This window comes from Ursus arctos, unplaced genomic scaffold (genome assembly GCF_023065955.2).
Source record: "Ursus arctos isolate Adak ecotype North America unplaced genomic scaffold, UrsArc2.0 scaffold_6, whole genome shotgun sequence".
Taxonomy (NCBI): domain Eukaryota; kingdom Metazoa; phylum Chordata; class Mammalia; order Carnivora; family Ursidae; genus Ursus; species Ursus arctos.
The window spans coordinates 83,820,689-83,834,899 of NW_026623078.1; the positions used below are offsets into that span (position 1 = coordinate 83,820,689).

General features: G+C 57.6%; 1 protein-coding gene across 3 annotated transcripts in view; it reads right to left on the reverse strand.

Annotated features, from left to right (window-relative positions):
* Positions 1-14,211, reverse strand: part of AGO2 (argonaute RISC catalytic component 2) — a 111,454-nt gene that overhangs the window by 17,308 nt on the left and 79,935 nt on the right. For all 3 annotated transcript variants that reach the window (XM_048212432.2, XM_057307939.1, XM_057307938.1), the window contains exons 9-15: positions 13,593-13,712; positions 13,343-13,465; positions 10,426-10,559; positions 8,885-9,069; positions 7,649-7,808; positions 4,145-4,235; positions 1,905-2,099 (exon numbers count right to left, since the gene is read on the reverse strand). In XM_048212432.2, coding sequence (XP_048068389.1) covers positions 1,905-2,099; positions 4,145-4,235; positions 7,649-7,808; positions 8,885-9,069; positions 10,426-10,559; positions 13,343-13,465; positions 13,593-13,712 — 1,008 coding nt within the window. The remainder of the gene's footprint in view (positions 1-1,904; positions 2,100-4,144; positions 4,236-7,648; positions 7,809-8,884; positions 9,070-10,425; positions 10,560-13,342; positions 13,466-13,592; positions 13,713-14,211) is intronic.

Here is a 14,211-nt window from a genome sequence, read left to right on the forward strand (position 1 = left end):
GTGGGAGAGGAAGAAGCAGGCTCCCAGGAGAGGAGCCTGACGTGGGGCTCAATCCCGCGATTCCGGGATCACGCCCTGAGCCAAAGGCAGACGCTTAACTGCTGCGCCACCCAGGCGCCCCTGCATTTGTTTTTTCATTTATATAATTGAGCAGACGAGACCCAGGTTTCATAGTAAAATGGTTTAAATTAGATAATGCATAAAATTGCTCAGCACAGTTTCTGGAATGTTCTAAGTGCTCCATAAACGGCACTCACCCTGCACAGGAGCAGTGAGGCACAGGGGGACACGTACACATGAACAAATCAATTCAACAACTGTCTTCCGTACTGGAGAGGAGGGAGAGAACCCCGAGACGGAACACTGGCTCAGGAGTTTGACCTGAGTTCAAACCCTAGCCCTACCACCATGTAGCTGTGTGGCTTTGGGAAAGCCGTGGACCCTCTCTGATGCCCAGCTTTTTTCACTTCTACAATGGGAACATCCTACTTCGCAGGCTTGCTGCGAAGACTCAGGTAACGTCCAACGCGCTTGCACGTGAGCCCCTGGAAGTCGGGGTACGAACACGGTAAGACACTGTTCTCACCATCTGTGTCAGAGAGAAACAGGCAAACAACCCACCACGCTGTAATGAGGCCATTATAGGGACCACACACCTTAGATTTTTAACCACTGTCCAAATTAAATGTCGTGTTACGATGTTTGCAAAGTGTCTGGGGTTCTGGGCTGAGAAGCGCCAGCTGTGGGGATTCTGTGGGGCGTGGGCTACGTTCCCAGAGGGATCAACCCAGATGGCACAGACCCCTCCCAGCAGGAATGGCTGTGGGAGGGGATGAGGGGCTAGGGGCACAAAAGAGGGGAACATTCTCAACTGAGGGAACCCAAGAGGTTTCGCACAAGAGGTGTCTTCCAGGTCGGCTGGCACACCCCGGACTTCGGACCTGAGAGGGGACAACACGGGAGCTACCAGCCCTGCCTCCTGCAGAAGCTCTAGCAGGCCCCAGCCAGAGTGTCGATTCTGCTCTTCCTGCCAACTGAGGGCCTCCCACCCTGGAGCAGGGAGGTCCAGGCAATCCTGCTTCTGCCCAATCAGGCGCTCTCCAGCCTACGTGTCTGGGTGGCCCGCGGCCCCCGAAACACACTAGCGCAGCCCTCGGGACACCTTCCGTCCTGGCGGGTCTCCCACGGGATCAGACATGCGCCCCTGTATCCTCTGCCTTCCCTGCTAATCTCCAGTGAAGCGTGTGCTGGGCCGCAGTGGGCGGAAGTGTAATCAGCTTGGACCGATGTGGAGGAGACAGACTCAGGGCATTGAGCTCCCGAACGCTGGGCGAGGACAGGTTCAGTGCCAACCACGGGTCACCGTGACAGGGAGGTAACGCAGGTGCTTGGAAGCAGAGCATGGCAACAAGCTCCCCACACCCGCTGCCTCGCCTCTTCACTGCCCTGCGTCTGATGGCACCCCTGCCTTCTGGACAGCCACCCGTGCCCGTGATCCACACATCAACCCCAGATTGCATCCGGATGGTGGCCGGTCCTGTGAACCCTCCTTCCAAGGGGGCCCCGCCCAGCTGTCCCCCCGGCCCCCTGCCAGAATCGTCACCATGCCTCTGTGGCCTCCACCCTGCAGCCTGTCTTTCCCACCACACACAGAGGTGACCCCCAGACACAAAAGTGTCCCCACCCACAGCCTCCCCACCACCACGCCTCTGGAAGGGCACCCGGCTGCAGGCTGCACGGCCTCTCCCCCGGCCTGCCTCCCACGCACGGCCACAGGACTGCGGGGCAGAATGGAAACCACATCACTGTGTCCATCGGGGAGCCCAGGAGGCTACCGTGCAGGACGAACGGGTGACCCTCGGGCATTCTGAGAGCCCAGACCGAGCAAACCGCGAGGCGCCCACCTGCTGAAACTGGCCCTCGGAGACGCCGTCGCGGTAGAAGATGATGCGTGTGGGCTTGAAGCGCGTGGACTTGTAGAACTGGATGAGGAGCTCGCGGACCATGGTGGCCAGGTCCTGGATGATCTCCTGCCGGTGCTGCTGAACCCGCACGGTGGCGCAGTAGCGGTTGGGGTGGGCGTCCATGCTGCCCACGACCTGCAGGGACGAGCGAGGAGCCCCTGCTCTGGCTGTGCGCCGCGGAAGGGCCTGGGGGCGGACCCATGCGTCGCCACCCCCAGCTTCACGGCACGGCGACGTGGCAGCAGGCTGTCGGAGGCGAACCTTTTTTTGGTATGCGGGCAAGACTGTTCATAAACACAGGACCGAGAATGCAAGTTTGCCGAGCGTGTCTAATAAAAGTAGGCAATTATTCCGAACCTTTACTCTGCCTGTCACCTGATGTGGCCGAGTTCAATCAGCCCCAAGAAAGCAATTTGAGGATTCCCTAATTTTTCCAAAGCACAGTGCTCACCCAGAGAAGCTGTTTGCCCATCAGTGCACATTCGTGACCCCCAGAAACGGCTGACCATCCCAAAGGCAGGCTGGCACGTATGTAGTTGCCTGAAAGGGCCAAGCCAAAGGAGCCCAGCGTGCAAGATGGCGAGAGCACAAGAGACACCATCACGTCCCGTGCTCTGCTGTGCTCTTCTTAGCTCATCAACAAGGAAAGGCTGAAAAATACTGAACAAGGTAAAAACCGCACTCCACGTAGGAAGTGGAGATATCTGGATTGCTGAGTCGAGGGGGAGGAATCACATTACGGAATGCTAACTCGACAGAGGAACACGGCCCCTGAATAACACGACACGCCCTATGTGCTGGGGGCCCACAACGGACCCTGGGGAAGCCTGCACCTCCTGGGGGGCCCAGCCTCCCTGGCTGGGGATCAGCCACACCTCAGGATCCAATGTGGCTCAGAGAGAAGCCCTGGGCGGCCAGATGGTGGCTGGCCCTGTCCACGCACGTGGCTGGCGCCACACATCTGTGACTGCTCTAAAGAGAGCTGCTGTGATGGAAGGAATGAGAGCGCCAAGCCCCTACCTGCAGGGGCTTGCCGGCTGTGGCACCCGACCCCCCGCACGGCGCAGACCCCAACTGTGAGCCTTGGGCAGTCTTCAGCTGTTTCCTGCTGTTTCTCTTCAGCAATACATTTTGGCCTTTCTGGACTTCATATGTCAACTGAGGAAACTAACAGTTACCCCATGAGATTATGACTCAGTGCAGTTACACACCAGCTCAGAGCTGCTGGGCAGGTCGTAGGTGCTCAGAAAATGCCAATATTCTCTGATGAGTCTGGAGGGTATGACAAGCTGCCCTAAGTGGTGTCAGGCACGTGACAATGCACAGCAGCCCAGAAGTCCCTCTGGGAGTCCCCACTGGGGATGCTGGGGACACGAACCTTGAGCCCGATGCTTCCTTCCCTCCACTCGGCTGCCGGGGTGCATACCCCTGGGGTATCCTGTCGGAGACCGCTCCGAGGGAGCACCCCTTGCCCTGCACTCAACATTTAAAGTCCACACTATTCTGAGTACATGTCTCTGGGCTTCTTGAACAAAAGGCAGTTACACTGCCCCACCCAAGCACCCGGGGACCCAGCTCAGCCTCCGAGGGCAGGAGACAGCCAGCGAGTGCGGGCAAAGCGCAGGTGTGCAGGGCCTGGGAGGCAAAGCCCGCGGAAGCCCAGACGGAACTCACGGGCAGAACGAGGGCAAGGCCTCCACTGAACTCTGGACTATGTAACTACTTTACATTTAGTGTTTTATAATAAAAGATAAAAAATGTCTAAGAGGAGTGCAGCAGAAAGAAGGTGGGCACACGAATCCCGTGCAGTGTCTGCCCCAGTGGGCAGAGGGGCCCCAGGCTCCCAGGGGCTGCAGACGGGGCCCCGCAGGACAGGAGCCACCCCACGGCAGGCCTCCCCTGCTGCCAGAGCTGGTCCTGTGGGGCTGGGCCTCCGGGTAGCGCAACCTCATCGCTTCTCAGACACATCTAGCCGCGTGCAGAGTCCCCTCCAAATACCCATTTTCCATGAGACTCTGTTTCACCAATTGCTCTGTAAACCTCAACCGCTGTCAGGACGATGCTCTGGCCACACGCTGCCCTGGGGCTGTGCGCCCTCCCACAGGCAGCCTGGTGAGGAGTGGGGCCACAAACGGTCAGACGTCACCCGCAGAGGCCCAGTGGGAAGCTCAGATACTCACGGCTGCGATGGAAGGCTTCTTCCCGTCCCCAGCGGGTGGGTGAGTGACGTCGGCCCCCAGGAAGATGACGGGCTGCTGGAACACGGGCGGCCTGCAGAAGGAAGCCCGAACGCCTGAGGCTTGCGCCCCCCCTCCCCCCCCAAGAGCATCACTTGTGTGGCAAACACACTGTATTTGTGTTTTTAAAAAAAACCTTGTATCTTTTAATGGTCCATACAGAAAGCCTGGCTGATAAAGCCACACGAGGTCTGAGATCTGTTTCCAAGTGCAGGGGACAAGCAGTAGGAGGCGTGGAGACGACCGAGACAGGTCAGGTACAGACAGCATGGAGGCTGGGGTCAGGGAGGATTACACTTTTGTGTGCGCCTGGAAGCTTCCACAGTCATCAGACATATTGAAATTATATATATTAAGGTTATGTATTTATAAGACAATGATTATACATGCAAGACTCCGTGCATGGGACAATCCCACATTTGGTCCCACTCGGACCTGCAGCCACACTTCCCCGGCACCTCCCCGCGTGTTCAGCAGCACCCCTGCTCTCTGCCCACGAGGTGCCAGGGCACTCCCCCAAGGGGGAAGCACAACACGGGCTTCCTCTCCTCATCTTTTAAATGCTGTGTTCCAGCACTTTCTGGAAGAGGCCGTGTGCGCAGCGGCTGGGAGCGTGGGGTCACTTGCTAGCTCTGTGTTCTGCAGCTTACCCTCTCTGTGGCTCACTTTTCTCTTCTGGAAAATGGAGACAATGTGAACATTTACGCGGGCACACGCAAGCCGAGCGCTCTCACAGGGCCCGGCCCACCGCACTCACTAGGAGCTATTCGTGTCCTTCCTGCTCAGCGGTGAGCGGCGCCACGCACTTGCCAGCCCAGCCAGCAGCTGAACTCACCGGGGAATGATGCCCGCTGGCCAGAGCCCCTCCACCCGGAGCCCACAGGTAGGCGGAAGGGCTTTGAGCGTGTATGCCACGTGTCAGGGTCCACAAAATGTGGACCAGCTTCCCCTTTCAAGCCCCAGCATGCTTCCAACCACACCCAGAGGGGCTCTTCTCCCGGGGATCCTAGGACACGGAAGCAGGGCAGGCTCACAGGCACTCCATGCGTGGGGGACAATGCTGCCCATGGCCACCCTGACTGACCTGCCTCTGGGCCCTGTCATGGACTGTGGTCCTTCTCTGTAGGCCTCCAGGGCCCAGCCCCATCCTTGCTCCCCCAGCACCACGCAGCCTACTCAATGTTGCATCCCGCCTCCCAACCCTCTTACTCCTGGGAGCATCTGCTCCCGCAGCAGTGACTCACACCTTCAGCGAGGAAAACCACACCTGCCTGGGGACTCCACTTCCGCCACGCTCCCTGCTCCCCCGGTTCCCTTGCTTCGCCCTGTGGCTAAGCTCCTAATTAGCTGAACCCATTCACCAGCTCCCCAGCAGCCTTGGGCCCCTCCCACCAGGCTTCCTACTGCCACGGCAACAAGACTCCCTTCAGAAGGTCGCCCACGCCCACATGGCAGAGCCTCAGACCTCGCCACTAGGCCTGTCAGCACCCTGTGACACAGGACGCAGTGCCCTTGGGGTCCAGGACCCGTCTCGTTCTCCGCTCTCCACCCTGCTCTTCTGGGGCTCCACTGAGGGCTCCCCCTCTCCACAACCTTTTAACCCTGCGCTCCCCAGGGCAGCGGGCTTGGCATCCATACTGTCTACACCTGCCCAGGGGGATTTGGGATTCCAAGAGCCTTGTGGCTTTCAATACCACCTCTCTGCTAGGAACCCCTACACACACATCCCCGATACCAGATCCCTGCTTCCGCTCGCCCCCCCCCCCCCACCCCGTGAAGTCCTCCGGCAGGACCCTGCAGGCACCGCCGCTAGCATTGCTGAGGGCTGCAGAGGCTCTGCGGAGCGAGAGCTGAGGACACTTTCCTCTTTCCCTCACAGCCCAAACCCAACCTGTCAGCGGGCCCAGCAGCACCATATTCCAAACATACCATCCCCGGGCACCCACCCCACCTCCACTGCCAGCACCCCTCCCGAGACAACGCAGGGGCCTCCTGGTCCCAGTTCACCTGGGTCTGGAGCAGCCTCTTAGAACAGGAACCTCCAGGGGCTGCGTCCTGCCCGGAGGGAGCCCCAGGCCCCTGCCAGCAGCCCTCCGCCCCTGGGTCCTTTGCTAGAACAACCCCCAGCCGTCCTGGCAGCCTCCCACCCAGGGCCCTTGCTTGCACCATGCCCTGGGTCTGGAACACCCTTCTCACAGGCACCCCACAAGCCTGCGCCCTGGGCCCCTGCCATCTGCTCAGTGCCACCTTCTCCACGAGACCGCTGCCATAGAAACCCCAGCTCCTCACCTTCCGAGCTCCTGTCCCTCCCATGGTGTCCCTGCTGCTCACCGGTCGAGCCCCATGCGTGTGGGTCTGCCTACTAAAGGGCTGGGGCTCTGGGTGCTGTGCCCACGTCCTGGCCCACGGCAGGCACCACTCAACACAGAAGCTGCCGGCTGAGCGGCACTCGGAGCTCCCCACCCGCTCTTGATAGCTCCTCATTTCATCCCAGGACCTGAGTCGACCGCACCTCGCAGAGCCCGGCTTCAGGTTCAAGCCTGTCAGGCTCTGGATTCAGGTTCTTTCCACTCTACCACACCACGGGACGCAGTGTTCTGGAGGCGTGGTCCCCGACACGCAGCATCGCCTGTGGACGTGCTAGGAATGTCCACACTTGGGTCCCGACCCAGAGGTGCTGATCGGAACCTCTGTATTTTAACAAGGCCCAAAGGCGATTCAGATGTTCACCCAGCTGTGTCCACACAGGGAGCTCGGGGGCAGTCCGTCACTGCAGGGCGAGTGTGGCAAGTATTCCGTGTTTACCCATGTTTGCCATCCACACGTGAACCCAAAGGCCCAGGTGCTTCACTAAGGACGCCCCCAATGATATCTGTCAGCACGGACGGAGTCCTCTCTCCCTGCCGCAGCAGACACTGGCCAACCCTCAGGAGGGACAAAAGCTAACCGTGGCCCTCTGGGGCACCTCCCCACCCCTCCCATGCCAGCCCCAGACTGTGATCGTGGCCCGGGATCCACCAACAGCGTGCTCTTCCATGGAGCTTTTCGGTCCCCAGGGCTCCGTCCCCAGCACTGACAGCATCGGTTGGCAGCCGCCAGCCACCCGCACAGCAGCGACAGGTGTCACTCCACCGAGGCTCACGTCCTAGCCATTCCAGGGAAGCTCTGGCTTGGACCCCTCACTCCCTTCACGGCGAGGCTGCCACATCTCACGTGCCGGGACCCCTGGGCCCTCCGCTGGCTCACCTCACTCGGGGAACCTGGCCATGGCTCTCCGGGACCTCCAGATGCCCCTCGTCCCCCGGACTCTGAGCAGCGCTTCCCATGTCTGCGTCCAGCACCGTGCTTGGCACCGGGGGTCCGATGCAGCCCACCTGTGCACTGCCCCCATCCCGCCGGGCACCATGCCGTCATCCGGTGCGCACGCGGCAGAAGGGCCGGCCTCACCTCCCCTGGGGCAGCAGGATGTTGTTCACGCCTCCCAGCTTGACGTTGATCTTCAGGCAGAGGTTGGACAGGGTCTGTGGTGTGGTCCTCTGCACGTTCTTCATCTGCACACACTGTGTGGCCATCCCCAGCACCGTGTCCCCCACGCGCTTGACCTCGGCTGCGGAGCACGGAAGACGCACACGTTGGCAGCTCTCCCCAGCACCTCTTCCCCCGCTCGCCCTAGTGGCCCCCCACCCCGGAACTACAGAGGCCCGCCCGGAGGCACGACCGCGGCAACTGGGTCAGGCTTCTCTGCCCGGGCCCTGGGCGGCCACGCCTGTGGAGGAGGCCGACCGGCAGGCAGACAAAAGACCGTTTCGGGGACATCCTGCAGGGGGTATGGGCAGAGCCAGGCTGGCATGGGGGGATCGGCACTCCTGACTCGGAAGGCCGCGTTCTACCACGGTGCTCGGGGTTACGAGCAAGAGCCTGAGTCATTAAACATAAAGACATGGCATCCTCGAAATCCACAGCACATGTAACCCCGACATCAAAGAGCTATGTAGGCCCACGCCCCTCAGTTTCTGGATTCTTTCATGAAGCAACTGTCAGTTGCTCCCTGCAAAGTCCTGTGGAAACAGGTGACTTCTGGATGGAAACACTGATGGTGTTCTCTTCGCTCTTTGGATACGTAGCTTGGAGGGGAGAAGCATGGCTTTTTTGCACCAGATTCTGTCCCTGTCTAGTTGCGGATCTGGTTGGTGACACCACCCGAGCCTCACGGCACCCGCAGAGCTTCCGACGGCTCTCCAACAGTTACCTGTTGGCACCCCCCACCACCCTGGGGCCTCCTGGATGGGGGGCCGGGACTTTGAACTCTCCAGGCCTGGGACAGCACCACAGGCACTTGCTAAGTTTTAGATGGATGGATGCATAACTGCCCCTCTGGCAGGAAGACTCTGGTGAACTTCCAGACAGCTCCGAGGCAGGCACAGAGATGGCACATGGGGGGCAGATGGCGGCCCCCCGCGATCACCGTGTGGGCACTGAGGGGGCGTCACAAAATAACAAGGCAGGTGCCGCCCTCCAGGAAGCGCGGTCTCAGCGCTGATGTGGGCGACCTCAGCATCTGCCTGGCTGCCATCTTTCTTAGCGTATCACTGGGCCAGGCAGAAGCACTCCTCGGCGTGGCAAAAACACCAAGGACTCAGGCTGCACCGAACCCCCCCCAGGATGGCGAGAGCAAAGGCCTACCATACACGGGAGTCTTGCCAGGCAGGATGACTACCACCAGCTGAAGGCCAGCATACGTATTCTTCAGATGCCTGAACATGGGCTCCACGCTATCCGCCCCCTGGGCATATTTACAGAAGCAAGGCTGGCCCTGGATCGGCATTCCAGCGTCCCGCGAGATCTTTCTGAGCTGCTCCGTGAAGGATCTGAAGGAGAAGGCTCATGAGACTCGAACGTGCGGTGAGTACCAAAGACTCCACACCAACCAGAGGCCCCAAGTGAAGGGCACAGCGCGAACAGCCCAACCCCAAACCACTGACGTCCGAATCTAAGTTTAAAACCTGGACAAAACCATGGCAACATGTTAACGCAAGGAGAAGGTAACGCTAGCATATGCCCGGTTCCAGCAAAGCCACTCCCAGGGCGCAAGGACAAGTGCTGTCCTTTTAGAGCAATGTTCCAAGCAGGTGCTGTCCCCTCAGCAGGCCTGGCCAGCGTCCAGGTTCTGGGACAGAACGCAGGACTCCGTGAACTCCCCACGCTGTCAGAGGGAGGAAAAACGTGAACGGACCGTCCCCTTGGATTTGCCCCCATAATTCTCGGGTGTACAACTAAGACTTGGACGACACAGTCATGGGAGAGAACAGAACCAACCACAGCGAGAGTCACACCAGCAGCTGCCACCAACGGGCCTGGTGAAGCCACGGTGGGGGAGGGGCAAAGACTGATCAACAGCTTCTATTTTAAACTTAGGAATAAAAATAACACCTCCTTCTACAGTAAGGGAAGGACACTGGATCCAGGGGAGCCAGCGTTCGGCCTCCTATGCTTTAGTGCAGTTAAAGACACGCGTGTGCACGTGGCCACACTTACACCTACAGGTGAATTCACCTCGGGCATCTAGCTCCAGGCAAAACGAAACGAAGGAGCCACGGCCAGAACACAGGGGAGAGAGGTGCCCGGGGCCCAGACACAACCGACTTGACTTCCTAAGCTGCTCGGTGCCTCCCACTCGTTCTGCTGACCGCGTGCGGGACAAGCAGCCCCGACAGAGCCTCTCGCCCCGAGGCCCGCGCTCGGAGCGTTCCGAGCCAGGCTCCACTCGAGGGTTAAGCAGCTGCGCTCCGCGGGCTCCCAGCAGGACAGGCGGGAGCCAGAGCTTTCTGTGCACCGTGAGGTTTGCTCAGCACGGAAGTGTGAGCGGTGATGCTGCGCGTTTATGGTGCTACCTTCCAAGGGTCTGACGCCTGGACCAGGCCGGGACGATCTAGAAATATGAAGCTGAAGTGGTTTTTTTAAAGTAATTGGAGTTCACTGAATATAATTTTCCCTTTTGCACCTAATTTTCAAACTTATTTTTCATTCACTGTTTTGTTTCTTATATAATGTGCATTACTTCTCCACACTCCCTCCACCAATGAGTCTGAGAAGTGACAGGAGCCTTGACGTGGCCCACATGACGTGGGGAAGCGTTCTCTGCCAGGGAACCCGCATCAGTGGACCCGCGCTCAACACCGCCCCCCGCCCCAGGCCAGGTGTGCCTGGCCCTCAAGCAACCTTACTTAAGGTGGACTTCCGTGCACTGGCGCTGGGGGGCGAAGCACGCGATGGCCCACACCTTGATTTCAATGCCTGTGTGAAACTGCTTATTCCTCATGTCCCACACGCCCTGGACAGGGGTGGCGATTGCTTTATTCTGCAAATGGCAAGAAGTTTAGAGTGAGGAAAAACGGGAAACACATCCCTCTGCCCTTGGATTGTGTTACTTCCCTATTGTTGCTGGTCCCCCAAAGCTGAGAACTGGGCCTTCGTGTAGTCTCCCATCCCTGACTCGCCCAGCAGTGCAAGTGGGGCAGAGACGTCTGCAGAATGGATGGACGGACAGATGAAGAGCTGGACGGGAGATGTGGGATGGATGGAAGGATGGATGGGTGAACAGAGGAGGAAGGAAGGATGGATGGATGGAGGGGTGGACAGAGCAATGGAAGGATAGATGGAGGGGCGGATGAGTGGACAGATGGAAGATGGATGGACCGGTGAAGGGAGGGGTGGCTGCAGGCCAGGGAGAGCAGAGAGGCCCCAAATTCCACCCAACCTCATAGGCAGCCCTGAGGAATGGAAGTGCCTCGTGATGCTACAGGCGGCTTCTTGGTTCACAACATGCTCTCACTTACTCTACCTCCTGTTATCACACAGGCAGCCAAGGAGGGGAACAGAAGTCAAGGCGCTTCCACCCAGTCCTGGCCGGGGAGCAGACGGGCCAGCGAGGACCCTTCCGCTCCACACACCACTGCCTGCTGTTGTTTAAGGAACAGAAGCTACTCCCACTTGTAGAGACAGAGCAAGGGCCACAGCTACTGGAGCGTGTCCTCTCTCAACCAGAAAGGACCAGGCCTCGGCACTGCCACCAGAGGAACCCCTGAATTCCCTTCAAGTGACTCCAGAGGACAAGGATAAGCGGGGAGGGCCGTGGGGAGGAGGGCAGGGCCGCACCCGAGTTCCGGTCACTCCACTGCAGAAGTGTTTCTACTGGAAAACACATTTTATTTACAAACTATTGTAAAAACCAAACATTATAGAAATAAACCCTTTTCTTTCCTACATTTTTATAACTATTTCCCTGCTGCCACTAGAGACAGGCTTCTGTAAGAGACAGCCCACCACCAGTCTGGTACTCCAGACTCAGTACAGACACACAGACACATAGACACACAGACACACACACACACACGGTTTTTGCAGACATGGGCTCTTATGACACACGTGATTCTCAACCCTGGCACTACTGACGTTTGGATTGTCCTAGGTACTATAGGATGCCAGCAGCTCCTGTCACCAGAGGCCAGCCTCCAGACATCAGTAAACATCCTCTGGAGGGCATGTAATGTTCTGCTCCAACAATGGACAATAAGTAGGGCAGATGAAAAAAAGTGTGTGTTCTCATTAAAATGTTTCAGAGATCTGGAAAAATGTGTTCCTTTAGAAGCATTATAAACCTTTAATCCCTACAATTCTAATATTTTTACAAGATTAGGTTACAAGCGCTATTTTGTTTTCCAGACTACTCCTGTATTTACTAGGAGGCAGAAAGTCAAAACATACATAAGCAGGGGCATTGAAAAAACCTCCACATTTGCAATCTTGGTTTGACCACCTAAGGGCCACGTAAACTTCTATTTCTAGCCATCTCTCCACTTACTTACGAAAGGGAATCGTACACTCTTCTGCCCAGGGCTTTAAGAAGGGTTCAAACAGGTGCTATGTTTGCACAGCGTTTGAACACGGCAGGTGCCCAAGTGTGCTGAGAGCCAGGAGGCCTTGCTCGGAAGGCCTCCTTCAGAGGACGGGGACCCCCACGCAGAATACCATGCAGTGAGAGTCAGAAAGAACAAGCCACACGCCACACACATACGGAACCATCTCCAAGACCTCTGTGGGCTCTAACAAAGTTTCAAGGGAAAAGAAGCATATTTAATGTTACTATTTGCACTGAAAGCGATGAAAACACATGCGAGTAATTGCTGGGCAGCATTACAAAGAATTAAGAGAACACCAATCACTTCCTGGGAGAGCGAATGAGGCCTGGGGAGAGAGTCTTCTTCCTGTAATGCTCTGTTTTGCTGTGTTGTGTTTTGTAAGTGGGCTCCACGCTCAACGTGGGGCTCAAACCCACGACCCTGGGATCAAGAGTCGCACGCTCTTCCCACTGAGCCGGCCAGGTGCCCCCCCCCCCCATAATTCTTTGTACGTTTTGAACTTCCAAACATTTTAAAAAGCAGAACTTACGTTTTACAATAAGAAAGGAAACAACCCTACAAAAACCCTTGCTACAGGTCCCGAGGACGAGGGTAAAAGGTAGAGCCACTCGAATGCTTCCATCGGAGCTCGCGGGCGAGTGAGGCTAAGGCCCCCAGGCCCCGCCACCCGCCCGGGAGAGCTGTGCTCCACATCTGGGGGCCCGGCGCCCGAGGAAGTGCACGAAGACCCTTCTCGTGAGCTCTGTAGGGCTCAACGGACAGGACAGCTTTATGATGTGCTAATGAAACCAGGAACCAGGCATTGCACGGGCAAAAACCACCAACCACCTGAGTGACGAACAGCTCTGTCCGTCACCAAACAGCTCCAACACCAAAGTTAAAAAAAAAAAAACAGAAAAGAAGTATAAGCTTCTGGAAAACAATTCATCAGTGGTAGAGTGCCGAAAGAACAATGCTTTCCAGATTTTGATAGGATAATAAAAATCACCTTTTGAAAAGATAAAGGGTAATCCTGAAAATCCTCAGCAACTCAGTTCCTTACTCAGGCCCGTCCGTGTGCCGGCTTGGATGCGAGTGGCAAGAATCCCTTACCTCTGCCGCGGTCTACACCTCGGGCAATGTTTCCGATCGAAGGGGGTCAAAAGCTGTTGCTCCACCATCGCCTGGCAGACACACCCCGCAGACACCCAAGCACATCCCCCCAGCCCTGCCCTCCACGTACCCTGCCCCCGTAGAGGATGGAGGGCGGCTGGAGGACCCTCCCGGTCACGTCTGTCATCTCGTCCTTGACCATGATTCCAAATTCACGAACATATGGATCTGTATTAAAACTTGCACTTCGCATCTGAAAAAGGAAAAAAGAAATAAGCCGTGTCTGTCCCAAACATCAGGGGCTCCCTTGCCCGGTGCCACGTAGTGCATTCCCCACAGTGTCCCCACCCCCGGGCTGGCCCCAGGAACGTCACGCTCACCAGCTTGCTAATCTCCTCTTGCCGATCTGGCGCTGACCTGGCCGTCGCTCTGATCATGGTTGAGGTCTGATTGTCGGTGAGCTTTTTGATACATCTCTGTCCTGCCACTATGTTACAGACCTACAAAGGAGAGACAGACAGGGTGTCGGCCCGGTGCTGGGGGATGGGCAGGGGTCTGAGGCTGAGCGTGGGGCCCTGGCTCAGCCTGTGACACATCGATCTCTTATCCACACATAGCGAGGCACCACGCAGACGCTGTGGTGGCCGCCCCTGAAATCCACCAGGAACGGGCTGCCCAGGGCCCCCAGTTGGCTCCAGAGATCTTCCCAGGTGAGCCTGGCTTGGTACCAACATGCGTTGGGAACCTCACAACATGGGACCGTGAAGCTGCATGCTGATGGGGAGCAGGCCAGCCTTCTGGACCAGGGCACAGGAAAACCAGCTGGAGGTTTGGGTAACTGGACAAGTACAGAGAATTTAAAGCACTAACAGAAAACAGTTAAAACTTGGGCCTCGATTTTAGCAGTTCATCTTTCCCTGGGCTGGGATTTTTCCAACAAGCAGTGAAGAAATGGTAGCTTTTCTGAGCATCTTCCACCCTGTGCAAGGGGCCTGCTGG